This window comes from Vidua chalybeata, chromosome 25 (assembly GCF_026979565.1).
Source record: "Vidua chalybeata isolate OUT-0048 chromosome 25, bVidCha1 merged haplotype, whole genome shotgun sequence".
Taxonomy (NCBI): domain Eukaryota; kingdom Metazoa; phylum Chordata; class Aves; order Passeriformes; family Viduidae; genus Vidua; species Vidua chalybeata.
This window is the reverse complement of record NC_071554.1, coordinates 2790164-2816327: the sequence shown is the minus strand read 5'-3', so window position 1 is coordinate 2816327 and position 26164 is coordinate 2790164. Positions and strand designations below refer to the sequence as shown.

Genomic DNA, 26164 nt, shown 5'->3' with positions numbered 1-26164 from the left:
CAGGGATGTCACACTGGGAGCAGGGATGTCACACTGCGAGTGGAGGTGTGACACTGGGAGCTGGGATGTGACACTGGGATGTGACACTGGGAGCAGGGATGTGACACTGGGAGCTGGGATGTCACACTGGGAGCAGGGATGTCACACTGGGAGCAGGACAGGAGCAGGGCTCGGAGCTTGAACAAGCTGCAGGTCTGGGGGCTGTTCCAGCAGCAGCAGCGCAGGCAGATGCAAACATGAAGGTACAAGGCAAACAACTCCCTGCAAAGTGTCATCAGCCAGGCTTTTATGCAAAAAACTTCACATGGAGTGGTGTTGCCATCCGTGGGACTGGAGCAGCTGAGACAGAAACTGCGGCTGGAAGGGAGTGTCAGGAGGAGCCTGCTGTGGAGGTTGGAGTGTTTGCTGAGGAAGGAGCTGCTGATGGTGAGGGCTGGAAAGGTGAAAAAAAAAACCCTTGGAGGCAGAAAGTGAGAGATGTGGGGTTTGCAGTGTCTGGTTGGAAAGGAGAGGAAGGAAAATCCTCTGGACACCTCCCCACTGTGACTCAGAAACAGAAACTGGGATGGCAAAAGTTTGGAGCCAACAAGGGGTTTGGGGAATACTTTGGTGTCTGAATCCTGCTTTTCTCACCTGCTGGCTCAGCAGAGCCCAGCAGAGGCCCTGCAGCCCCACCTGGGTGTCTGCTCCAACCCAGCACTGCTCTTCCCACCCCTCTCCCTTTTCCAGGACAGGAGCCTTGGCCTGAGCCTGTGGCCTTTAAAGCCAAGCTTTAAAAATCCATCTTTTCCCTCCTCACGTATGTTTCCCAGGCTGTAACAGCTGGGGGAGTGATAAATGAGGAGTCAGCAGGGATTTCAGAGCCAAACCTTGATGGGGTGTGTGTTCACGAGCTGCCCTTGCTGATCCCCTCTGCAGGGAGAGGATGGACCTGGCGGCCCTGCTGAGGGGACAGTGACGCTGGTGACGGTCACACCGGGGAGGAAGGGTGGCCAGAAGGGCTGGGAGATGGCACAGCCCTGGTGGCACAGCTGAACCATCCCAGCCCTGGGCCCCACGGCAGAGATGTCCCTCCCTTTCCAGGCCAAGAGCCACCCCCCAGGAGCTGCTCCAGAGCCAGGAGAAAGAATTGCTGCTGCTGGAGATCAGAGATGGGACTTGTGTGTCCAAGTGAGAGGCTGGTGGCAGTTCATTAACCAGCACTTGGGCACTAATTACCTTCTACCTGCTCCTTCCCTGTGCCTCCAACCTTCCTGCTCTCCCTCCAGCTGCTTTCTTGGCTCTGTTCTCTGGCCCTATTTCCACTCCCACGTCGAAGGTTTCCTCTTCCTGCAGCTTTTAATGACTTGACATCCCTCCCTTTTGCAAAGCCAAGATTTCTCCTCGAGGCCAGTTGGATAGGGCTGCTTTAGGCAGGGAGAGAGAATCCCCAGGAGCCTCCAGCAGCCTGTCCCTACCTTGGGCAGCAGGGAGAGGTGCTGAGGAAATGCAGGGATGCACTGTGAAACTCCCCCTGCCACCAGCAGAACGCCACACATTGAAGGAACCACAGGGGAAGCAAAGTCACCCAGCACAGAGGCTTCAAAAAACGGCAGAGTTTTTATTCCCCTCAGTGCAGAATATTCCTTACAGCATCCGGTTTTCTTAAAAAAAAAAACAAAAAAACACTCCAGACACACAGAGATAGTGTTGTGAATGTCAGGGTCTGCTGCTGGAGCCTCTAGGGAAGGAGAGAGGTCGATGCACAGAGAATCCTCACACTCCATCCCAGGCTCCTGGGCAGAGCAGAGCTCCCTGGGGTCAGGGCTGGCTACAGGCACTTCTGGGCTCCTGCAGCAGCTCTGCTGCTTCCTCCCAGCCCGGGATGGAGGGAGGCACAGGCACAGCCCTTCCAAGATGTGGAACTGCTTTGAACACCGTTCTGCAGGATCCACAGAGCACAGGTTCTGTCACAGACGTGATGAGTCAGCTCCACGAGTCCCCAACACCTTCTCACACTCACACTCGGGGGGAAAAAATATCTCAAATCTAAGTCAGAGTCACTCAGCTGCTTCCTAATGAATTCTTGCAGCTGACAGAGAGGGTTTTTTCCCCTTCTTGCGAGCAGTTTTAAGGGAGTTCTAAAGAGCTATCTGGGGAATGAATTAGTGCTTCAAACCCAAGTTACAAATCTATAAAACAGATTAGTACACTTCACATAAGGCCACAAACACTGCGAGGTGTCAGTGAGACTATTTAGGATCGTTAAACTTAAATCTTTTAGTTAGCAGAAGCTTTGTGCCTCCGCTGCTGGTTTTCAGTCCCAGGGGTAGATGCAGCTTCCTGAGCCCCCTGGGAGCTGTGGCTGTCAGGGAGAAGGGGTGGGAGCACCACTGGGAGGGGCACCTCTGCTAACTGGGCAGCCAGGAATTGCTCCTGCCTGATCCCATTCCATGCAGCGAGCAACAACCACACGGCTTTGAGGCAGGAGCAAGTCCTGGACAGGCAAACCTGCTGGGCCAAGCTGGCAACACGGATCTGTGGTCCTGCTGGTCCTCCCAAGCTGCCCTTTCCAGCAGAATTTAGCAGAACAAATCCTTCCTCCCTGGTGGTTTTGCTTTTAAAGCCAACGGAGCTTTGGGATCTTGAGAGGTGAGGGGTCAGCTTGGAGCCAGAGCTGCAGCATTGCCAGGGTGGGTTCTTTTTGGGTAAATAGCTTCCAGGCACTGCTTACCTTGACAATTCGGAGCATTGCTTTCAGTTCAAGTTTTAAAGTGCAAAACTTCGTAGAGTCTTTGGGTTAAAAAGCGTCAGTTCCCACAGGAGCTGTGGGGTGACCGACAGCTGTGAGAGAGCCACAGACACTGACACAAAAGCACCAGCTCTGCTCCCTCTTTGATTCCACACTGTCAGCAGCTGCTGCAAATCCCCTCCCTGGCCAGGCAGGTGATGTGTTGTTCCAGGCTGGGTGGATTAGTGACACTTGGAGCTGCGTTTGCATCCCAGCCCTTTGTGGGGGATGCTCCAGGGGGGCTTTGGTGCTGCCTGCAGGAGGACCAGGCCCTGCTGCAGCTCCTCCCATGGTGTGCAGATGCTCTCCACACCTCCCAGGAACACTTGTAAACTGTGAATAATCATGTCCAAGAGCATCTCGTGGCTTAGGTAAGAGCAAGGTATAAAAATCCGCGTTAGGTCTCTGAAGCTTTGGTCTGAACTGGGCTGTGACATCCTCGGAGCTGCTGAGGAGCCCTTAGGAGTTCCCAGCTCGCAGCAGGATCCAGGCCAGGGGCTCAGGGTTGTTTTCCTCTTTCAGCCCTGCCCTCAGAACATGAACAGATCGTCCTTCTCGGCCGTGCTGGGCTCCAGCCTGTTCCAGTCCACAGGGGACAGAGTCTCTGCACTCTGCATGTCCTGAGCTGTCAGCCCCGTGTCCAGCACCTGCGGGTTTGTCCTCGACTGGGCCAGTCTGAGGGGCACAGAGACAGAGTGAAGCACAGAGTAAAACAAGCACAGAGTAAAACAAGCACAGAGGAAAGCATGGAGTAAAACAGAGTAAACAGAGAGTAAAGCAAGCACAGAGGAAAGCACAGAGTAAAACAGAGTAAACCGAGAGTAAAGCACAGAGTAAAGCAAGCACAGAGGAAAGCAGAGTAAAACAAACACAGAGGAAAGCACAGAGTAAAACAGAGAGTAAAACAAAAGATAAAGCACAGAGTAAAGCAAGTACAGAGTAAAACAAACAGAGTAAAGCACAGAGTAAGAAAAGCACAGAGTAAAGCACAAAATAAGAAAAGCACAGAGTAAAGCACAGAGTAAGAAAAGCACTGAGTAAAGCAGAGTAAAGTAAGCACAGAGTAAAGCACAGAGAGTAAAGCACAGAGGAAAGCACAGCCCCACTCCTGCTGCAGCCCCACATTCCCACAGCCTCCCGTGGGATGGAAAGCCTCAGGAAGGGGGAAAAGGCATCAGGGGAGCTGGCACAGAACCTTCACAGCTTTCTCAAGGCTGCTGCAGCTGTGCTGCTGGCTGCTCCCAGCCCTTCCCCTGCAGGCATCCCGGGAATGTGCAGCCTGTGCCATCCATCAGTGGCCTGGCAGAGCAGGGCTCTCCTCCCCGGAGCCATCCCTGGAGCTGCTGCCAGCCCCAGAGCAGTGACTCAGCTCTGCTGCTGCTGCTGTGGCTGCCCCTGCCCCAGGACAGCTCAGCTGATCTTTCACAGCCCCAGGATCAGCTGGAAGAGCTTTTCATCCCAGATGTTTCACAAAAACCGAGCAGCCCCAGTTTGTTGCCTTGTGATTCAAATAGCCCTGTGAAAACACTGCAGCACCAGGGCTGGAGGTTAACTCAGACATTTGGGGAGGCATAACGTCAAAACCAGCCTGAGGTGAAGCCCTAGTTTTGAATAAAGAAGGGACATGTGCGGGGGTGATGATGTGGCAGGAATGGCTTTGGGAGTGCTGCAGGATGAGCAGCCCAAGCTCTGAATCACCAGAGGGCTGAGGGTGATAGGACAGCTCAGCATGGAGCAGTGCAGAGCAAAGCAAAACCAGCCACAGCTGCTGCAGCCAGTGGGGCAGGGAAAACAGAGAGACCAGGACATAAATCAGCCCTTTTTTTATCAGCTCCAGCCTGGGATGAGGCTGCTGGGGAAGGGGAAGCTGTAAATCATCCCTGAGAGCCAAACAGGACCCCAAGGGCTGAACAGGAACTGCTGCAAACCCTTCTCCTGCCTCACTCCCTCCTCCAGCACCTCCCAGCCCGAGGGGGAGGAAGAGGAGGAGGAAGAGGAAGATGGGACCCACATAAAACCACACCAACCCTGCCAGGACAGGCCGGAAAACCCACCCGAGAGGAAACGGGTTTGTTTGTCTTTGCTGGATTGCTCAGCAGGCACGGGCAGGGAAGCCTTTAATTTGGAGTGGAGAGAGGAATAAACCCCATGAACTGAGGGCCACACACCCTGAATTTGTGGGCTGAGGAAGAGCAAAGCCCCCAGTGCCAGAAGCTGGGACCAGCAGCCTGGAAAAGCCTCGGTGAGTGGGAGCAGACACAGCAACTGCCTGGGGAATTAAATTCCCCATCACACACTGCCTCTCTCCAGCCTTAAAAGGCTGTCAAAATATTTGGCTTCTCAGGCAGCCTTAAAGCCTATCCTTCAATTACCAGCTGAGGCACTGATGGGGCAGCTGCCTAGGCCAGATCACAGCCCTGATGAGATTAAGGAGCATTATTAAAAGCCAGTCACCAGCCAAGTCCCAGGGGCTGCTCCCAGTGCTGAACTTGAAGGGAGCGATGAGAATTACCTTGAAAACGCCTCGTCGAGACCATCATCCATTTCCTTTGTGAAGAGATAAAAAGAGAGACAAGTAGTTGCTAAGAGAACCGCACAAAAGTGTATTTAGAGATCTGGCTCTGCGCTCAGACAAAGAAGTATCTGTGCCCATTGGCTTGTGAGTGCCTTGGTCACCTCCTCCCCAGGGGAAAAGGTGAACTTCAGGTGCTCCCGGGGCCTGGCCCTTCCCTCCATCCCCAAACAGGCTGACTGCCCCAGCTCCAGCCCGGGGGAGCAGCACAGGGATGGGAATCACCACCCCTCACTCTCCCAGCAGGAGCAACCTGGACACAGCTCCAGGAGCTCCCTGAGGTTGTTCTGGATCAGGCTCAGGAGAGCAGCTCTGCACTCGCACAGCAGGGACAGCAAAAGCAGCTCTGGGACCCTGTATCTCTGCCCTGCTCCCAGGGTTTCCCAGGAAAGCACTGCAGCTGCCTGGAAGAAAGCTTTTCCATGCTCTGCTCCCAAAATCCTGTGATGCACTTACAGACTTAATGCAATTAATAAGTGAAGTATGAAAACTCTGGAAGCAGGGAGGGATTGGAGATTGCTGATAAGCCTGCAGGATTTGATTTGGCCTCAGGGCTGATCTTCAGGTTTAACCTGGAAAGCCTCAGGCTCAGGCACTCACCCTGCAATTCCCCAAAATCCAGCAGGCAGGGGTCTCCAGAGAGGGGCTGTGCTGGGCAGAGACCCCAGGGCAAGAGGGGCTTCAAGGGTCAGCCCCAGCCTGCCTGGGGGTCAGAGAGCCACGGAAGGGTTTGGGTGGGAAGGGAAATCCCTTAAATCCCACCCCATTCCACCCCTGCTGTGGCAGGGACACCTTCAGTGCTCCAGCCTGGCCTTGGGCACTGCCAGGGATCCAGGGGCACTTGTGCCAGGGCCTGCCCACCCTCCCAGCCAGGAATTCCTTCCCAAAATCCCAGCCAAGCCCACCCTGTCCCAGTGTGAAGGGGATGAGGAAGCACTGGGCTCCCTGAGGGATGCACACCCGGGGCTGCAGCATCACTCCCTCCCAGAGATCCATGAAACAAGTAAAGCAGGGCACTGAGCACGTTCCCAAGAAGCCATCCCAGCTCCCACAGCCACGAACAGGAGCAGGGAAAAACGGGACTAACAATGAACTCTGCCCTGCTGTCAGCGAGCAGGAGCCAGAAGCCATCAAGGCACTGATTTGTGCCCCTGAACAGAGCACTTGGGTGGTGTCAGTGAGGTGACAAACCACGGAGCAGCGCTGCTCCAGACCAGGAATGTTCAATCACCTGGCAGCAGCATTTCTCACAGGGCTTTGCCATCCTGTTCACTTATCCCCCAAGCACTGAGCACTCCCGGAGCATCCCGAGCTGTGGTGCCTCCCTGAGCAGCTCAGCTGCCCCAGAGCTCTCAGGTTACCCCAGAGCAGCCCCGGGCTGGGAGCTGGAGCACTCCTGGCTGTCCCTTACCTAATACTTGGTCTCTTTGAGCCAGGCCTTATAAACTCTCAGAGCCAAGTATCACACCCTAGATAGCTCAGCTGCCTCAGGTGGCATAAAAGTAGCAGGATGGCTCCTGTGACAGTGTTAGAAACAAAAAAGTTTTAATAAAAGGCGAAATAACAAAGCTCTTTACAGAGAAAAACCGAGCCAGTGCAAGAGGTTCTTGCTCCTGCTAAAACACTTCATGAGAGCGATTTACTCTTTTGTGCTCTTCTTTTTCTAGGGAATTGCTCAAGTGGGACTTTTTGGCTCCTGTCCAATTGGGTGTCCTTAAGTTTGAGGTGAATTCTCCAAAGTCCTTTGCGGTGTCTTTTAACCAAATTGAGGAGAGGAACTTCTGGGCTTTTCCTCCTTTTAAGTAGACAAAGGGTAACTTTTTTACTCAACAGGGGCACGTTCTAACACTCACCCACAGCACGTTGTTGTTGACCGAGGGGCTGGGCCCAAAGCTGCTGTTGTCCAGCTCTGGGCACTCCGTGCTGCTGCCCAGGGGGGATCTGCCAGGGTCCTCAAAATCCAGCAAGTTCCCCATGGCTGCTGCTGTGGGCAGAGCAGAGCAGAGAAGGGGTGAGGGGAGAGCAACAGGCACAGCCAAACCTTTCTACCCTGCCGGAGTGGAATCCCAGGGCTGCAATCCAAGGAATTCCTGCAGGACAGCCCCAGACCTGAGCACTGAGGAGCTGCACCCACCCCACTGGGGGCTGTGGGTTAATCCAGGTCCATTGTTCTGGGTTTTTTTAAGATTTTTAAAGTTCCAAGTGTCACATGAAATAACTCACAGAAGCAGGCTAGATGTAAAAGGAAAGAAAAAGAACCTAAAAAGGCTAACTTTATTTTCTGACTCCACTATATATACAATAATAAAAGTGACAGTGGATTGGAGGGTGAAACTGCCACTCTCCAACCACACTGGCCAAACCAACAGTCCATCAATCTTCTCTACCCACAAAGAAGAATGCAAAACAATTATTATTTACACGAACAGTGGGTGAGAAAACTCAGCTGAAACACCTAAATATCAGAATGTATAGGAACTTTTAGAAGAACTTTAAAACTCTTAAAAGAACAGAACCACACAGGTCAGGCTCCTGAGGAGCTCCCAGTCACTCCAGCAGCCTTTGGGAAGGCTCTGGGTGCCCACTGATGCTCAGGATGAGCCCCAGGCCAGAACAGTCCCTGGGCAACATCCTCAGCTCTGCCCACACCATTCCACAAAGCTGCAGCAGTATTTTGTGGGACTGAGGGCAAATCCTGCCCTGGCTGGAGCTCAGACCCCGGGAAGCCTCAAACCCCCCCCAGCAGCCTGCACTGGGGTGGGTGCAGGAGCATCCCAGCTCTGGACCAAGCCCAGGGAGATGCTGGAGCTCATCCCAGCACCCATGGCAGGCCCAGGCTGGGCTGGTCCCACCTGTGGGAGAGATTCCTCCAGTCCCGAGTGCTCCCAGGAAGAGGCAGGACGTGCCAGGCTGGAAGGAAGCCCAGTCCAATGCTGTTTTTCTCCCTGCCAAATCCTCTTATCTCGGTGGCCAGCATGGAGGAGGGATGAGCTTTCTGTCCCACTTCTCCCTGCCCTGCACCTCAGAGGCCTCTGAACTGTGAGGGGATTTATGATTAAACTGCTCTATTTCACAAACCTCCCCTTGCTCAGGCTGCCCACCTCCCCCAGCCCAGGGCAGGGCGAGTGTTTGGGGTCTGACACAGCCCCAGAACCCAAAACCCAGCTGGGGATCTGCAGATCCAGGCTGAGCTCCCAAGGACATCCCAGCCAGCCTGGGGCAGGAGCACACACATCTGGGGTGGCAGCAGGGGATGCTTAACGGGGAGAAGCTGGCAGCCAAGAAATCTGAATTGCTGCTCCTGCTGGCCTTCAGAACCCTCCCTGGAGCTGTCTGGGGACAATCCCTCATTGCTCAGGGACAGTCGCCATCCCTCAGGGACAATCCCTCATCCCTCAGGGACACTGCCCCATCCCTCAGTCTGTCCCTTGCCCTGTTCAGGGACAGTCCCCATCCCCCAGGGACACTGCCCCATCCCCCAGGGACACTGCCCCATCCCTCGGGCTCTGCTCTGGTGGCTCACGTGTGACAGGATGGGCAGGAGCTGCTGAGCTGGGGCTGCTCGTCCCTTCTGCTGCCAGGATGGACCTTTCCCTCTTCTCCTTCTCTGCAAAAGAGGAAATCCCATCACTGCCTGCAAGCTTTCAGGGAGGAGGGACCTCAGCCAGGCCACCTGCGGTGCTCCTGTCACCTTGTGGAAGGTGAAAGCAGAAACCCTGAGGCACCTTCAGAAAAGGAGCACAGCCAAAACCTGGCTGGATTTACAAAGAAAAGTGGAAATTTGGGAGGCAGGGGGAAAGGGGGACACACCAAAGTGACGCCCTGAGGGTGAGGAGGGCAGTGGAACTCACCTTCCTTCGCTGCCTGCCAGAACTCAAAGGCGATTCTGAAGGCCTGGGCCACGGTGAGGGTGACAGCCTGGGCCTGGGGAGCAGAGAGCAGGACAGACTGAAACCTCTGAAATCACTGAGATCACTGAAATTGAGATCAGTGACATCACTGAGATCAATCAAATCACTGAAATCAACCACTGAGATCAATGACATCACTGAAACCTCTGAAATTAAATCACTGAAATCAGTCACTGAGATTACTGAAATCAATAAAATCTCTGACATCACTGAAATCACTGAGATCAATGGAACCAATCACTGAGATCACTGAGATCACTGAGATCACTGACATGACTGAAATTAATCATTGAAATCTCTGAAATCAATTAAATAAATGAAATCAATTAAATCACTGAAATCAGTCCCTGAGATCACTGAAATCAATGAAACCACTGAGATCGATCACTGAAACCAGTGAAATTAAAGAAATCACTGAGATGGTACACGTAGTTTTTGGTATAAAATGTGAACACCACCCCAGAAGGCAGACAGAATGCCATGACAGAGCTCAGCGGGTCAGAGAAAGAATGTTACAGATAAGGAGAAATTATCAACCTTGAGAAGCCGACCCTGCACATTCAGACTCCTTTGGCTGCCTGGGCTGGGAAATGAGGACTTTTACACTCCTGGGGACATCCCAATACCCAGACCCCGAGACCCCAGCACGGCCCCAGGCTGCTCCCAGCGTGGGTTTGTCCTGTGCCAGCCTGGCCCTGCAGGAGCAGGGACCCCCTCCCTTCCAGCCCTGCAGCTGCTGGAGAGGCAGCAGCAGGGACAGAAAGGCCACCTCCATCAGGAGCAGGGCTCAGGAGCAGCTCCAGCCCCAGCAGAGCACAGGGAACGCTCCCCACACCCCCAGCCTCCAGGCTGGGTTGGTTTTCCCAGGCTGTGAACACAACAAACCCAAAGCCAGGGATGGAACCCGCTCCCCTGGCAGCCCCCAGGGACATGGGGGACACAGAGAGGGCACAGCACACCCCCCTCCAAAAGCCAGGCAGGGGGGCAAGGAGACCCCCAGAGCCATCAGTGCCAATTAAGGCTGGCAAGCAGGAGAGCTCATTGGAACGTGGGAGCTATTTACATCCTTGATGGAAGTGCAAATGCTTTATGGCAAAAAAACCCTTAAATATGGTAATTAAGTATGAAACTCCTCACAGCTGTTTACAATTTAGGCTGTCACATCTGAATCAAGTTTAATAGACCCAGCTACTGTTGAGAATTATCCAGGAACTAAAAATATGGACTAATTATATGCCTGTGACTGGGAGCTGTGGTGCATCCAGGGCCCCTGCCCTGGGGAGGGCTGGCTCCCAGTCTGGGAGCAGGGATCACCTCAGCAGCAGGACACTCCTGCGTTTCACAGACCAGGAAAAAGGAAATTATTCCTAGTTTTTGCCACAAAAGGCTTTGGAGAACTTTATTTGGAGGGGGACGCGCTGAGCTGATGCAGCACTGAGATAATTCTTTTAGCAGCAGGAAGATTTAAATTTTAATTTGCGGAGCGAGGCTTATCTTGGCCGTGCAAGGATGGGAGCACACGGCGAGGGAAGGAGAGACAACTTGTAGCTCCCATTATTCTCTCCAAGGGGAAAAAAGCCAGCTGGGAGAGGCAGAGAATTTTAACAGAGCCCTGGTGGCCGAGCTCCAGGCACAGGGATGCTCCTGAGGACCAGGCTGGGATGCCCAGGGTGGGAATGGCCTCAGAGGGGATCTGGGGCATCCTGCTCCCCCTGGGAAGGACTTCTGTGGGCACAGGGGTCTGACCTGCCCTTCCTCCCCCCTCAAGCCCCTTCCCGGCACAGGGAGGGGGCTCAGTGCCAGCTTTGGCTCCACCAGACACCCCAGGGCTCCCCTTGCCCCACTGCTCTCTTTTTTCACCAGGTCCCTTCCCATCCTGGAGCCCTGAAACAGCAGAAAACATCCCAGGAGGGCTCAGAGCACACCCCAGACTCTTTCTCACAGGCAAGTCTCTGCTCTGAGCCCCATGCCCAGCACACAGCAGGGTCTCCTGAGGGGAGGACACGGCCCCAGCTGCAAAGATGCCACTAAAAACTCTGCAGGGAGCTGCCCCAGTAGGGTCCCCTGGGCACCTCCTGCCCAAGCCCCTGTGCCCAGCGGGCTCAGGAGGCTGCAGCAGCACAGGGAGGTGCCTATGGGGCAGGGCAAGGCCCTGCAGGGCTTGCTGCAGGGTCAGCTCCTCACAGCCTCACCCCAGAGAGGATTTACCAGCCAAGGCACAAATCCCCACTCCAGCTGTGAGGAGCTGCTGGGCAGCAGCAGCACCCTGGGAGCTCTACCTGAGCCTTCCTCTGAGCCCCTCTATGCCCCTCCTCATCCTCCTGAGCACTGACCATTTTCCTCTTGGTGCACAGGAAGGCGTGGCACTCCAGGCTCTCGTTCAGCTGGCTCTGGGCAATGTAGGCAAAGACTTTGTCGTGGGCCTTGTCTGCCGTGCAGTAGGAGATCCTGGAAGGCACAACACCATGGGCTGGGCTCTGGGGAGAGGCTCCAGAGCCTGCCCAGCTCCAGGGCCAGGCAGGGAGCACAGGCAGGGCACCAGGCTTGGGCTGGGCAGGGAGAGGGGCCAGGGTGGGTGAGTGAGTGAGTGATCCATGGGCACCACAGGGAGAGGTGGGAGAAGAGAGAAGAGAAGAAATGTCTTTTTCACACTGTGGGACAGGACAGGCTAGAGAAGGGGAAGATTTCAGCAGAGCAGCACCTCACACTGCTCTGCCTTCAGGAGAGAGGCTGGCTCAGAAGGTTTTCCTCGGAGGATGAGGAAGGAGAAAGGAGCTGTTCTCAGCCTGGGATTTGCAGCAACAGATGCTCAGGATGCTCCCTGAGCTCAGGGGATGTGAGAGGGAGGCTCAGCAGGCCAGAGGAGCAGCCCTGGGGCACAGGAGAGCGCCCCAGCACCCACCTGTAAATGGAGATGTTCTCAATGAGCTCGTTGGTCCTGCTGTCCCTGAGCACAATCCCTCGGGGTGACACTTTCAGGGTCACTTTCTGCAGCTTCTTCCCACTTGCTTTTGCCTTTGGGAGGGAAAGAGGGAGGGGAAGTCCCAGGCTTCTAACCCTGGCACCTCCAAAGGTGTGTGAGCAGACTGGGGATGCACCACGGGCTGATTCTGCTGCCTGGAGGGACACAGCACTGGTTAACCCTTCCCTTCCCCTCCCTGCAGCAGGGGTTTGTGCTGCCACTCAGCAGGCAGGGACACAATCACCACTGTGCACAGGCACTGCCAGCCAGCACCCAGCATCTCCACTGGGACGTCCCCAGGGCCACCAGCATGGCCACAGGAGCTGTGCTGGGAGCAGGATGGGCCTGGCACACGTGGGCTCCCAGGGGAGCCAAACCCCACTCCAGTGGCAAAGCACTCCCTGGACATCAGCTTAAATCCAGACTTTTACAAGCCACTTTCTCTTATTTACTGGCCTGGTGCTTTCAGCCTGCAGCTCACATCCAGCTAGTTCCAGGCTGGAATCCTCAGCCCCACTCCCTGGGGGATTCTGAGTCCCTTGGGGACCTCAAAGCCATGCCCGGAGCAGTCCTGCCCCAGCCCTGGGGCTTTATTTAAGGGCTCCACTCCCCTTTGATCAGAGCAGATGTGAAGGGCTCTGCCAGCAGCCCCCGTTCCGTGGAGCAATTCCCAATTCCCTCCTCCCCTGGCCCAGCTCAGCACAGGCCAGGAGAGGATCCAGCACTCCCCACCCCACTGAGCTTTATGGCACAGCTGGGGCTCTGCCTCATTCACTTCTACAGGGGCTTCAAGAAGCCTCAGTTTTACCTGGAGCTGGTGAGCCAGGAGGCTCCGAGCTGGAGGAGGGCTGGGAATCAGGGGGATGGCTGGGAATGTGCTGGAATTGTACTAGGAATCAGGGGGATGGCTGGGAATGTGCTGGAATTGTACTAGGAATCAGGGGGATGGCTGGGAATGTGCTGGAGAAGGGCTGGGAATCAGGGGGATTCAGGAAATCCACCCCTCTGAGGTCACAGTGGGACAGCTGGCTGGGAACTGCAGCAATCTGTCCCTCTGCTTTCCCCTCTCAGCCCCCCAGATCCTGCAGGGAAAGCCCAGAGCAGCGCTGGCCACGCTCCAAACGCTGTCCCTGCCCCGGGGCAGGCTGACTCCAGCAGGTCAGAGCTCCTCACACACCCCGGCTTATCACCAGAGCTCAGCCACACACCAGCCATGCCCAGTGAGCCCCATCCCACAGCCTGGGCTGATCCCAGGGGCTTCCCAGTGCCTGGAAGGGTCTGCACTTCCACCCACACCCCTGGAGGGGCTGGGGTTGCAATCCTGACCCTCCTGGAGCTGCAATTCAAAGCCCTGGTGCTGCAATCCCGATCCCCCTGGAGCTGCAATCCCGATCCCCCTGGAGCTACAATCCCAATCCCTGGAGCTGCAATCCCGATCCCCCTGGAGCTGCAATCCCGACCCCCCTGGAGCTGCACATCCTGGCTCCCCCCAGCTGCAGTTCTGGAACTCTTCCCCGTGGGACTCCCCCGAGGGCCAGCAGGGCCGCTCAGGGCCACCTGGGGACACTCACGGTGGCCACGATCCTTTTGACAGCGGCTGCAGAGAGCTCCTCTCCCTTGGGCTGCTCCACCAGGGTCATGCCCATGTACTTGAGGCTGAAGAGCATCCCCTCCAGCAGCGTCTCCCGCGTGTCCGTCCAGTTCTCGGGCAGCTCTGGGGACACAGGGAAGGCTCTGGGGGTCACAAACGCACAGCAACACCCCCGAGGCTCCAGCTGCTCCCGTGCTGGGAGCCTGCAGGAGGAGATGGGGCAGGGAGAGGAGGCAGCAGCACTTCAGCCCCGAGGTGTTCACCCGGGAGCCTCCCCTGCCACTCTCCAAGGCAGCAAAACAAACCCCAAAACGTCTTCCACGAGCCACAACAAACAGCAGCAACCCTTTAGGAGCCACCAGTTTAACTGGGAGCCCCCGGGGCAGGGCTGGGTGCCACCCCGTGCCCTGACCCTGCAAAGCATCACCTGCACAAGGAGGGTAAGATGGGATTTGCTGCTAAGCCCGGGCAGCTGCTGAGATCCAGGTGAGGTAAATCATCGCCCACAGCCCTGAGGAGGAGAGGTCTCTGCTCTCCCCATGGAAACTACCACGGGCCTCCTCCCCGAAGTGCTGGGAGGGCTGGAAGGAGGGTTCTAAATACAGGGATAGGTGTGGGGCCAGGGTGAAAGTAAGGTGGGCGTTCCTAAGCCTGAAATTCCACCCAGGAGCCACCTGGGAAGGGCAGCTCGTGCTGGAGGAGGGCTTTGTCTCAAGCAGGAGGCAAAACCCCCATCACTGGGGAGGGGTGGAGAGACAGAAGAGCCCCGAGGCTGCAATGCCTTACGCCCAGCCTCCTGCAGGCCAGGAGAACTGCGGGGTCCCGGCACACCTGCGGGGCTGGGGGGGCTCCCGGCACACCTGTGGGGCGGGGGGGACGCTGGCACCGGGACACGCCCAGAGCAGCCCCCGGTGACTCAGGCTCCCGGGAAGGGATGAGCCACCATCACCCTGCCAGCACTGCCAGCTGAGCCCTGCGCCAGGCTGCGGCTGGACAAGGCTGGGGGGGGGTGCCCAGGGTGTGCAGGAGGGCGGGGGTCTCACCTGGCACACCTGGAAGCGGCCAAGAACAGGCGGCATGCTGAGCTCAGCTGGTGTCCCAGCATTTCTAAAAGCCGCGGGTGCTGCTTGGCCAGGTGGCTCGTGTGCCAAAGTCCCAAACGCCGAGGCCGGGGACCCCCTGATACCACCCGCAGCGAGGCCCTGGGCACCCCCAGCCCCTGGCACGGCGACAAACCGGTTTAAACGTAGCCACCAAAGAGCTTTGGGAGGGGAAGGGCAGCGCGGGGACAGCGACACTGCCCCGCACGTCCTGTCCGCACTGTGCGGGGTCACCCAGCCGCGGGCACGGAGGTCACAGCGCCTCGAGGGCGCCGGGCCAGCCCCCTCCAAGTGTCCCCAACGCCCCCAGGTGTCCCCAAGGCAGCCCCCTTCGTGTCCCGCTGCTGCTCATCCCTGATCCCCGGTGTACCACGCCGGGTCGGTGTCACCGGACCAGCGACAGCCGCAGTTCGGTGTCGCCTGGGGGGTGCGGGGTGGCCCCCCCCGGGCCCGGGAGGGCGCCTGGCAGGGCGCGGTGGCCGCTCGCCACGGGGCCATCGATCGTGTGACGAAGCCAGCAGCGGGACGAGGTCACAAAGTGCCCGCCGGGCTCCAGCCCTTGTCCCAGGCTGGGGGACACGGGGACAGGGGGACACGGGGACAGCCCCGCCGCTGCTGCCCGGGGGAAGGAGCGCAAGGAAAGGGGAGCGCAATGGAGGTGGAGCAAACCGCGCGGCAAAAGTGGGGCTGAAAGTGCAGAAAGAGCCGCGAGAGAGCGAAAGTGGAGCGCGAAGGGAGAGCGGGGGAAAGGGGAGAGCGCGGCCGAGGGAGAGGGAGGGCAGGGAGGGGAGAGGCGGGCGCGGGGCCCGGCGGAGCGGGGATGGGGGCAGCGGGGCTCGGCTCTCACTCTTGTGCCGCCCGCCGGCCCAGGACGGTTTGTGCACGCTGGGGCTCCTCAGCAGGGCCCGACCCGCGGACTTGAGCGCGTCCATCCCGGCCCGGCCCGGCCCCGCCGCAAACTTTCCTGCGGCGCCAGCGCTGACCGCGTCCGGGGGCGGGGCCATGCAAATGAGAGGTGACGTCAGCGTGCCACGCCCTGTGCCACGCCCACACACGCCCGGGCCCCCAAAGCGCTGCGGGGTCCCAAAAACTCGGTGGGGTCCCTAAAGTTGTGCGGGGCCCCCAAAACTCCGCGGAGTCCCAAAGTTCCTCGGGACCCTAAAGCTCCTCGGGGACCCTAAAGCAGTGCAGGGTCCTTAAAGCTCCTCAGGGACCCTAAAGCTCCTCGGGGTCCCCCAGGTCCGACAGCACTGCGGGCACACCGTGACCCGGCCACACCCAGGGGCTGTGGGTACGCCCCCAAAATCGGGGGTTGCTTCTCCCCACGGATCTTTTCCCCAGATCCCTCCCCCACATGCCTGCAGGCGCAGCTCTGCAGGCATCCCCCCCTTTCCCCACCCAAATTCAGGGTGGAGGAACCCCCTCCACTCACTCTGTGCTCAGGTGACCCCAAAGTTATGTTTGCCCCATGAGGGGTTTGGTGGCCCCGGGCTGTGGTGGGATGTGGGAATATCCTGTCTGAGCACACGTCACCCTGCGTGTCACCAGCTGCTCTGAACGTCACTGAATGGAAGATTAAAGCCCTGGCAGGCTTTCCGAAATTCAAGGGATAACAATGAGGAGGTTAAACCCCATATCTGGGATTGGGAGAGCAATGCCTCCCAAAGCCCATTATTAACAGAAGCATTTGTGTGATTGAAAATTCCCTTTTTCATTTGATTTTAACATCCCCCTCTCGGTTTGTGGCTGGGAGCTGAGGGAGGGCAGTTACTCCAAGTTCCTGTCCCTGGGACACGAGAGGGTGACTCCAAAAATCCCAATCTGGACTGGGATGGAGCCACTGGTCTGTCCCCACTGAGTGCCTGGTTTGACTCTGAGCACATGAGGGTGAGCTGGGGACGGTGACAGCTCTTGAAAGGAGAAACTTCCCGGAGCCCAGAGCATGCAAACACCAAAAACCCCAAAAAATTGCTGTGTAAGGAACAAATTTAAGCCCTTCCACAGACCTTACTCGGTGCAAAACCCTCTGTAAGCATCTCTGACTACAGGAAGCTTGCACTCAGACCTGGAAGTCACAGGGGTTTAAGCCAAGCTCAAAAGTTTCTGTAAATCACGGGTGAGCTCAGCCCTGGGGGGATCCTGCTTGCAGCACCTGCAGAGTTCAGGCAGAGCCTTGGCCATGAATTATGGTGGGAGAGGCAGAGCTGGGCCAGAGCTGGGCTCACCTCCCTGCTTTTGTATTTACCATCAGCACTGCCTGAATAAATCCCACCCTGCTCCTTCCCGCAGCAGTTCCACAGGGCCACGGCCCCACGGGGGACAGATCCTCAGCTGCCACCACCCTGTGCTGCCCCCGCAGCTCCTTTTGGGGTGTCCCCCTGTTCCTCGGGGTTTTGTTGCTCAGGCTGAGAGCCCCAGGGCACTGCTGCCTCATCCAGGGGAGTTTCCCACTGAATCCATCCCCGGTGTCAGACATGGCTCCCTGGAAGTCACCGCTGGAGTTTAAACCGCTTGTTTTGGGAAAAAGAAAAAATAGGAAGGCAGCTCAAAACTGCTGCTCCACACCCATTTCCCTGGGTGGGATTGCAGGCTTTCCTCCAGGGGAGGAACCCCGGCACAGGCAGGCCCTGAGGACCAGGGAAGCAAAGTCAACTTTATCGATTTCTTTTGATTTCACGGAGTCCCGAGCCTGCAAAGCAGCGAGTTCTTGGGGAAAGCTCCTCGCTGTCTCTCCTTGGCTGCCCCTGCCGCCACCTGTCCCTGTCCCAGTTATTGTCCCCTCTCCCCCCTGGGCTATTTGCAGCTCTCCCAAACGCAGGAATTTGCGGCTCCATCCCCTCGTTTCTGCAGGAAACACGAAGGAATCCCGGCCGGCTCCTCCCCCCGCGGCATTCGCATCCACAGTGAAACCAGCGCAGCTTTTCAGGGAACCTTCTGCATTTCGGGGAAACTTCTGCCCTTGTTTTGTGCTGCTGATGTTTTTCCAGCCCGGTAGGGGCTGTCTCCGAATTTTTTTCGGAGCAATCTTTACGAGGAACTCGCAGCCCTGGCTCCAAGGCCATGGCAGGAGGGTGGCTGCTCGTATGCTGCCTGCTTTAATTAATAAAGGCAGCAAAGCCAGGCTGGCCCCCACTGCCCGGGCTTTGCTCTCTCCTCGTGCTCACAGCAAAGTGCGCTTCTGGCAAATCAGCACCTCTGGGGACGGCTAAAAGGCGATCCCTAAGGGAAATCTGAGCTCCTTCCACTCTGCCAGACCCAGGCTCCCTCCTGAGAGGGCTCTGTCTCATCCCTGGGTGTTAAAAACACCAATTGCTGACATTCCCCTCTGTCCTGCCTTCCTCTGACACTTCATTAGGGAGAAAACAACACCAGCGACTCCAAATGGGCTCTCGTTGACATTTGCTGGCCCTGGTTAGGCAGAGCTTGACAAGGAGGATGTCCCTGTCCCCAGGACCCCAAAATTCCCCCAGCTCATCCCAGGAGAGGCTGAGCTGCTCCCAGCCCAGCCAGGCTGAGTGAAACCAGCCCCTCACTGCAGCCTGCAGTAAATCGAATTTATAGGCATGCTTGGGACTCCAATTACCACAGTCATTAACAATTTGTTAATGAGTCAGTTAACATGCCTTGGGATCGATGGAGAAAGGGCCTTATAAATCTGACAGCATCAAATACTGCCCAAATAAAGAGCTGAGTGTGCCAGGGGCTGCTGTGGGGGGCAGGTGGCACCAGCTCCCACATCACTGAGGTCCTTCCCTGCTGGGATGGCCAGGGATGGCCAGGGACACTGCTGGGATGGCCAGGGATGACCAGGGACACTGCTGGGATGGCCAGGGATGCTGCTGGGATGGCCAGGAAGCACCAGGCTGGAAATGGGGAACTGAGGATTGACACCAAACACTGATTTTAGCAGCAGCCAAGCCCCACAGCCTGGATTTTCTGTGTTTTTGCAGATTCACTTGTACCACCCTCGGGTTTCTCTCCTGTCCCCAGCACAACCAGGCTGTGCTGAGCTGCCCCTGCTGATGGAAAACAGGCCCAGGGCAAGGAGCAGCAGCAGCCTAATTGCAATCAAGGCCTGCCAGCCTCGTCAGAGACAGGCCAGGGCTGAGCTGGGCAGGGAGACGGGAGAAGTTTGGGAAACGGGAGCAGTTTGGGAAAGCTGCAGGGATGGGGTGGCCGGGGCTGCTCCCCCACAGCAGCACCTGCGCAGCATCCTCCTGCCAGGGCTGCTCAGACACTGCAGAGGGTGGCTCAGATCATCTCCTAATCCCCAGCAATTAGAGCCCGGCTTAAACCTGAACGCAGAAGATTTAATGTCTCTTCCCAAATTCCATCCATTAATCAGCCCGGCCCTGCAGACTTCGGGGTGCCAGAAGAAAATCTCATTCCTTTTTTTTTTTTAAATCTGCCCAGGAGATCCACCCTGAGCCCTGTCCTGCAGAGGAAACCCCCCAGCCCACCCTGCAAAACCCAAGAGCCGGGGAGCAGCCGGGTTTTGCCCTGCCAGGCAACTGAGAAGGGGAGAAGCAGCCTCGGTGCCAGCCGTGTGCTGCCCGCGGCAGGAGCAGCCTGGCACAGCCTGGCATGGAGCCGCAGCCCCTTCCCCGCGGGGACAAACGCCCTTGTGACCAGAGGGGGCCGGGCTCGGCGTGAGGGATGGACAATGCTCAGCGCAGCGCTGGGGCGCTCAGCCGCGGGGCCGAGGGTGCCCGGGGTGCCAGGCAGGGATCCCGAGCTCGCAGCAGAGATCCCGGGCATCCCCCAGCTTCTCTCCCCCCGGACCCACAGCAGCCTCGGGATGGGCTGGGATGGTCCCTGCCCGTCCTTCTGCAGGGTCACCCTGCTCCGGGGCATCCTGCAGGGCATCCCGCGGGGCATGGAGCCCTGGGAGCTGCCCGGGCTGTGGCAGATGGCAGCTGAACCCCGGGCACGGAGCAGAGCCCCGGGGAGGGCAGCTGGTCAGGGTGGCACAGCCCAGGGAGGGCAAACGGGGGCTGGGCAGGGTCCCTGTGCCCAGCTGGGCACGGTGGCACCTTTGGGATCAGCCCCTGCCCCCCTCAGAGGTCACCCCGTGCCCTCCCCAGGCCGGTGCAGCCCCCCTGACCCCACGGCCGTGGCTCTGCACAGGGCAGGGCTGGCATCAGAGGGGTTTGGCTCAGAAACCCACGGCAGCACGCGGGCACCGGGCTGGTTTTCCCCCGGGAGTTCAGGTCCCGCTCGCAGCTCCTTGCCAGCTGTCCCTCTGCCGAGCAGGTGTCACCCTGAGGGTGGGGCACACCTGGAGGAGAGGAGCACCCCTGGGAGGGGTCTCTGTGGCTCTGCACACCCCTCTTTGCTCCTCACGCTTTGCTGGGCTGGAGCCGCTTGCCCAACGAGCAGCTCAGCTGAGCCCCCCGGGAATTCTGTGTTTCCTGGGGGACTGGGCACTCACCAAAAAGGCTGCTCAGCCCTCAGGGAGGCTTGTTCCTCCTGCAGCTCCTCCCCAAGCTTGCAGGGAGTCAAAGACAGGGTGCAAACTCTCCTGGCGTGCTCCAAGGATGCAACAGAGGGGGGAAGTTGTCTGGAGCAGTTCTGTGCTGGCTGGAGTTAGCTCTCCCAGGGTCAGAACAGAGGGACCAGGAGTTCAGTCACTTATTTGGGTTAATTCTGCTTTTTATCACGAGGAATTCAGGCCTCATCTCAGCCTCGTGCTAAACTGGATTAGTTTTACTGACAGTGCTGGAGCTTCCAGATTGACACCAGCACATCTTGTTATGTAACGCAGCAAAGATAAAAATACAGCAGGGTGAAACATCAGCTGGCAGAGGAAATAACTGGAGCAGCTACACATTTAATGCAGCCTGAAAAATGGGGGGAAGAACCCCAGTGCTGGATGCTCAGGGCATCTCCTACCACAGGCACTGCACAAACTGTGATTTATTTCAGCCTCGTTACACGCTACTCGCAGCCAGGACAGTGCCGGGGCAGGGCGGAGCCTGGGGAGCACCAGCAGGCAGGGAAACACTCAAACGAAAGTGCTGAGTTCCCCTGGGAGCACCCTGCAAAGCCCACCTCTTGGTTTTTGTGGATTTCCCTTGGAAAAGGTTTCATCCTGCTCCCATCCCCTCTGGCACTTTCCCCGTGCCCTGCTCTGCCATCCTCTGCTGCTGGGGCAGCCCTGGCAAGGTTTCCCTGCCGGGCTGGGCCAGAGGTGGATGAGGGTATTTTTCAGGATGCCAAGGGAGCTCCCCTGACCTGTGAGAGCCACGAGCTGCCCGTGAGGCGCCACCACCCCAGGCCAGCTCAGTGTCCTTGGTGGCAGCCACCCTTCAGCTCCCCCTTGAGAAAACCCTCGGGGCTGCCTTTCCCCAGCAGTGCTGCCCTGCCCTGTCCCCCGTTGTGTTCCTGCGGTGAGGATGTGATTTCTCTCTCTCCAAGCTGATTTTTTTGCCCTGCGGGGCCCTTTTCCCCCGGCTGTTTCCTCCACCCCTGCAGCCCCGCATCCCCAGGGGCAGATTTGGCTGCTGCTGGTGTCACTCCACACCCAGGCTGTGCCAGAGCAGCGAATTTAAGGTGCAGACAGGAACAAAGCCGGCGAGGCTGCTGTAAAACAACAGATGGGCAGTGCCTGTGCCGTTCTGCTTGGGCAGATTTTGGAGCTAATAATAATTGTAAACATCTCTGTGCACCGTGTTTAATCCTGATAATCTCCTTAGCCCAGGCTGGGCTTTGCTGGGCGTTCTTCTGTGCCTGGGGCATCCCTGCACCTCGGGAGTGTCCCAGCCCAGCTGGGATTGCTCTGCCACGGAGCGGGGGCAGTGCCAGAGCTGCCAGCTAGGTAAAACAGAAAATAAAAAGAAAATGCCATGCTGGACACAGGTCACATTTCAGTCCTGGATGTGCTTCCAGCCTGTTCCCAGCAGCCCTGGGGTTTCATACAGCCCCGGTGATGTTATCAGCTCACAGATCTCCATGCAAACACGAGGCTTTGGGATTTTTGTGGTTGGAAATATGAGGAGCACGAGTTCAAAAATCCACACAGCAAGCAGAGAAATAGGACCTTTTATTTATTTATTTATTTATTTATTTATTTATTTATTTATTTAAATCTCTGGATCCCGGGGAGGAGCTGACTCTGGAGTTTGGAGCTTTTAATAGAAAAAAATGGAATCTGTTCCTGTGGTGAACTACTCCTGCTGGCCCAGGGACACGGGTCAGAGGGACAGAGGGACAGAGGGACAGAGAGACACAGGGCTGGGCTCCTCAGCAGCTGCTTGCCATGAGGGGTGCAGGTGGAAGGGGTAGGAAACACAAAAATCCTTTTTGAACTCAAATAAAAGGAAACTTTTTATTAAAAAAAAGGGCAAAATAAAAACCCCCAAATCAAACTCAAACCTCACCTCATTATTGTTAAAAATTCCCTCCAAAACATGGTGGAAAATGTGGTTTTTTTTCTGCTGGGCAGTGCCAGAGTTCCCACCTTGCCTCAGCTGCTGGACCCTCTTTGGCCCAGAAGCAAAACCAAGACTCAGTTTTGTCTTCACTTTCCCAATTAAAATGTTTTTTTTCATCATTAACTCCATTTAAGTGCCTATTTTCCAAACACACAGAGGGCTGCACCTTCCCTTGGAAGGCCAGGGGAGGTTTTAAGGCCAATCAGGAATGCTGGAGTTGGCCCCTCCAGATTTGGGTGCCACAATTCCCTTTTTGCTTGGGGCTACAGCTGATTTTTCCTTTAGATTCACCAGCACTGGCCACATCACTAAAGCCACAATTCCCAGGGCAAGGCAGGCCCCAAAATTTCATTAAAATAAAAGGATTAAAAGGTCAGCTCCTGCCTGGCACGGGGAGAACTCAACTCCCAGGCATTTATTATTGGAGCTCTTCGCTGCTCTCCAATAATTTAAATTTTTGCATTCATTAAAGCAGCACTACCAATTCCCAGAGTTCCTGCTCTCCCATTCCCTGTCCTGGACAGGATCTCAATTTATTCCAGACAAATCCTGAGCCCCCTCTTTGATGTTGAACTCTCCTCCTGGCACCCCCCAGGGCACAGAGTGGCTGCCCAGGGCACAGAAGGGGAAGGAACATCCCAATCCCCATCCACAATCCCATCCCCAATCCCAATCCAAATCCCATCCCATCCCCAGTCCCATTCCTATCCCCAATCCCAACCAAAATCCCATCCCAATCCCATCCCATTCCTGTCCCCATCCCCAATCCCATCCTCATTCCCATCTCCATTTCCCATCCCCATTCCCAATTCCATCCCCATCCCAATCCCATCCCATCCCCATTCCCATTCCCAATCCCATCCCCAATCCCATCTCTATCCCCAATCTCCATCCCAATCCCGTCCCCATTCCCAATTCCATCCCCATCGCATCCCCAATCCCCATACCATCCCATTCCCAATCCCCATACCATCCCAATCCCATCCCATCCCCCATTCCCAATCCCAATCCCAATCCCAATCCCAATCCCATCCCACCCATCCCCCATTCCCATTCCCAATCCCAATCCCAATCCCAATCCCAATCCCATCCCACCCATCCCCCATTCCCATTCCCAATCCCAATCCCAATCCCAATCCCATCCCATCCGCCATTCCCATCCCAATCCTGGCCTGGCTTCCCCTGCAGCCCCCCTGTCCCGTCCCCTTCGGGCACAAAGCTGGGACAGGGGACACCGCGTTTGTCCCCTCCCCTCCCCGGGCTGTTTCCCATTGTCTGTTCAGAACGGGAATTGTTGTTGGGAGCAGGAAAGCGTCTCCAGCCCGAGGTGACATTGTCGCTGCTGCCATGGCAACCCACGTTTGTTTCTGGGAGCTGCTCCCTCATAATTAACAAAAATCCTCCCCTGCACGTGGGCCCCGCCACCGCTCCCCCGGGCCACGTGGGGAGACCAAAGGGCCACCAAAAAAGAACTTTTCTGGCCCCTTCTGGTCACTGGGACCAGGCGGGGCCAGCTGGGGATGCCCCAGGAGAGTCCTGGGCTCCCAGGCTGGGTCACCCAGGGGACCAGGGACGGGCTCACCCAGCCCAGCAGCACATCTGCAGCACAGCTGGGGCTCTGCTTCTTCCACGTGGGAGGAGGAGCAGCTCTCAGCACCTGGGAAAATTCAGGAGCAGCAGCCATGGCTCGGGAATTCCGAGGGGTTTCTGAGCAGTTTCAGCTCCAGGATTGCTGCTCCAGCCTTTCAGGGATCCATAAAACCAAGAGCTGGGCCCAACAGAGCCATTCCTGCAGGGCACAGTGAGGTGTCCCTGCCTGGCTCAGGGGAGCCTGGAAGAGCTGAAATTCCTGCTGGAATTCCTCCCCCTGGGTGAAACCCGTGAGCTGAGGTTTCAGCTGCCCCTCCTCCAGGTTCTTTGGGCTCTCAGGAGGACCCCGAGGAGCAGGGAATTGATTGGGCCCTCACCTGCTCTTACCCAGCCAGGTTTCCTCCAGGATGACCTTCCCCAATCAAACATTAACTCTGCAGCAAACACTCATTAGGGAGCATTTGCTGCCTTTAATAATTAAGGCTTTTATTAATCCACTGGCTGCACTTGGAGCAACAGGTGTCTGCAGAATGAATTGTGTTGGCATTTAGGGGAGAAAAAATGAATTCCATTGCCAGGCAGGGAAGGGGAAGGTGTTTAGATTCCACTGCACTTTCTAGAGGTGCTGAAGCTGTAATTATGCAGATTATTAACTGCCAAGCACCAGGCTCAGTCATTTCCAGAGGGAAACAGTGCCTGGCAGCCCTGCAGCCACTCCAAAGCTCCAGCAGGCTCTGTGCTGGTTCTGTTTGTTGGAGTCCAGAGCATCCCTCTGGCTGGCCCCAGACCCTGGCAGGGGGCTCGGGGACCTTGGCACGAAGTCAAAAACACCTGTGGCTTCCATTTTAGCCCGTGGAAAAAACTGCCAGCTTTGTGTGTGGAATTACAAGCCACAAGGGTTTGAGTAGTGTGGTAGTTGAATTGACACAGGGTGGAAAAGTAGAATTTTGGGGTTTTTAGAATGGGGTTCAGGGTACAAGATGGAGGGATTTGGGCTTGTCCTGACCTTCTTCTCCTTCTTCTTGCCCTCCATGTCTTGCTGTGATGGTGACACTTTTCTATTGGTTTCAGGTACAGACACACTGCCCAACACAGATGATAGCTATTGGCACGTTATTGTAAACAGACTATAGGTAACTTTTGATATAAAATGTAATCACTGCCCTGAGGGCAGACAGAATGCCATGGCCGACCTGCTGGACAGAGCTCGGCAGGTCAGAGAAAGAATGTTACAGATAAGGGAAAATAGACAACCTTGAGAAGCCGACCCTGCGCATTCAGACTCCTTTGGCTGCCTGGGCTGGGAAACGAGGACTTTCACACCCCTGGGCTCATCCCAACACCCAGACCCCGAGACTGTTCTCAGCAGCAGCTGCACGACCCAGGGACAGGAGAGCTCCAGGCAGGCAAGGAAAGCTCTGGCATGAGGAGTGGAGGAGCTGCTGCTCCCCAGAGCCCACCTGGAGGGAGCCTCCACCTCAGCTCAGCCACAGGCTGCCCTTGGGCACGGTGCAGGTGTGCTAAGAGCCCCAGGAACTCAAAAATAATTAAAAAAACCCAATATCAGGGGGCCCCAAAGCGTTCTCACAGCAGGGATGGCAGTCCCTGGCCAATTGCCCTCCCAAGTGTGGTGACAGAACAAATAAAGTCACTGCAGGGTCACCCAGAGCAGCTCCTCTCTCTCTCCCCTCTCTTCTGCTTCCTCAGCTGGGTCAGGGCAGGCACGGCTGAAGCACAAATTGCACAGGGGGATCAATAATGTTGGTTTATGTAACTGCTGGGGAGCTGCAGTGCTGGGAAAAACCAGGAGGAAATACTCCTGCTTGACCAGAAGGCAATTAGGGACCAGAAGATATCAGAGTATCTGGTGTAAAATTGGTGAAATTCAAGTGTTCCTTCTGCTGGGACTGAAGTTTGGCTGCTGTGGGCAAAACCCTGAGCACAAATCCAGGGATCTCTGAGCTCCCCAGCTGAATTTCCTCTTCCTTCACACAACAACAGGGCTATGGAGTCACATTCAGACATCAGATTTAGGAAAAAAAGGAATTTTTTTCCAGGCTGTGGGGCTGGGGAAAGCTCAGGATTTGGTCTCAGGCTCATCCAAGGCATCCTGGGCCCTCTCGTGGCTGCTGGGGACAGGACACAGAGGAATTTCCTTTCATTTTCTACCAAACACCCAGTTCGTGTTACTGGAAGATTTTTTGGGTTTGGAGTGCAGCAAATCCATCTGTTGCA

At 56.6% G+C, this 26164-nt stretch overlaps 1 protein-coding gene across 3 annotated transcripts; it reads right to left on the bottom strand.

The window, feature by feature from the left end:
* Positions 1-1580: 1580 nt before the first annotated feature.
* On the bottom strand, positions 1581-15865 carry LDLRAP1 (low density lipoprotein receptor adaptor protein 1). 3 transcript variants are annotated; one of them, XM_053964500.1, is made up of 9 exons: positions 15754-15865; positions 13787-13929; positions 12156-12268; positions 11587-11701; positions 9194-9266; positions 8866-8949; positions 7196-7326; positions 5283-5317; positions 1581-3445 (listed from the first exon to the last, which is right to left on the bottom strand). In XM_053964500.1, exons 1-9 carry the CDS (start codon positions 15836-15838, stop codon positions 3301-3303), a joined length of 924 nt encoding a protein of 307 aa, XP_053820475.1. In that variant the 5' UTR covers positions 15839-15865; the 3' UTR covers positions 1581-3300. The 3 variants fall into 3 exon arrangements, with proteins under 3 accessions (XP_053820475.1, XP_053820476.1, XP_053820477.1); XM_053964501.1 differs by having other exon boundaries at positions 7196-7323; XM_053964502.1 differs by lacking the exon at positions 8866-8949.
* Between the last annotated feature and the right edge of the window lie 10299 nt (positions 15866-26164).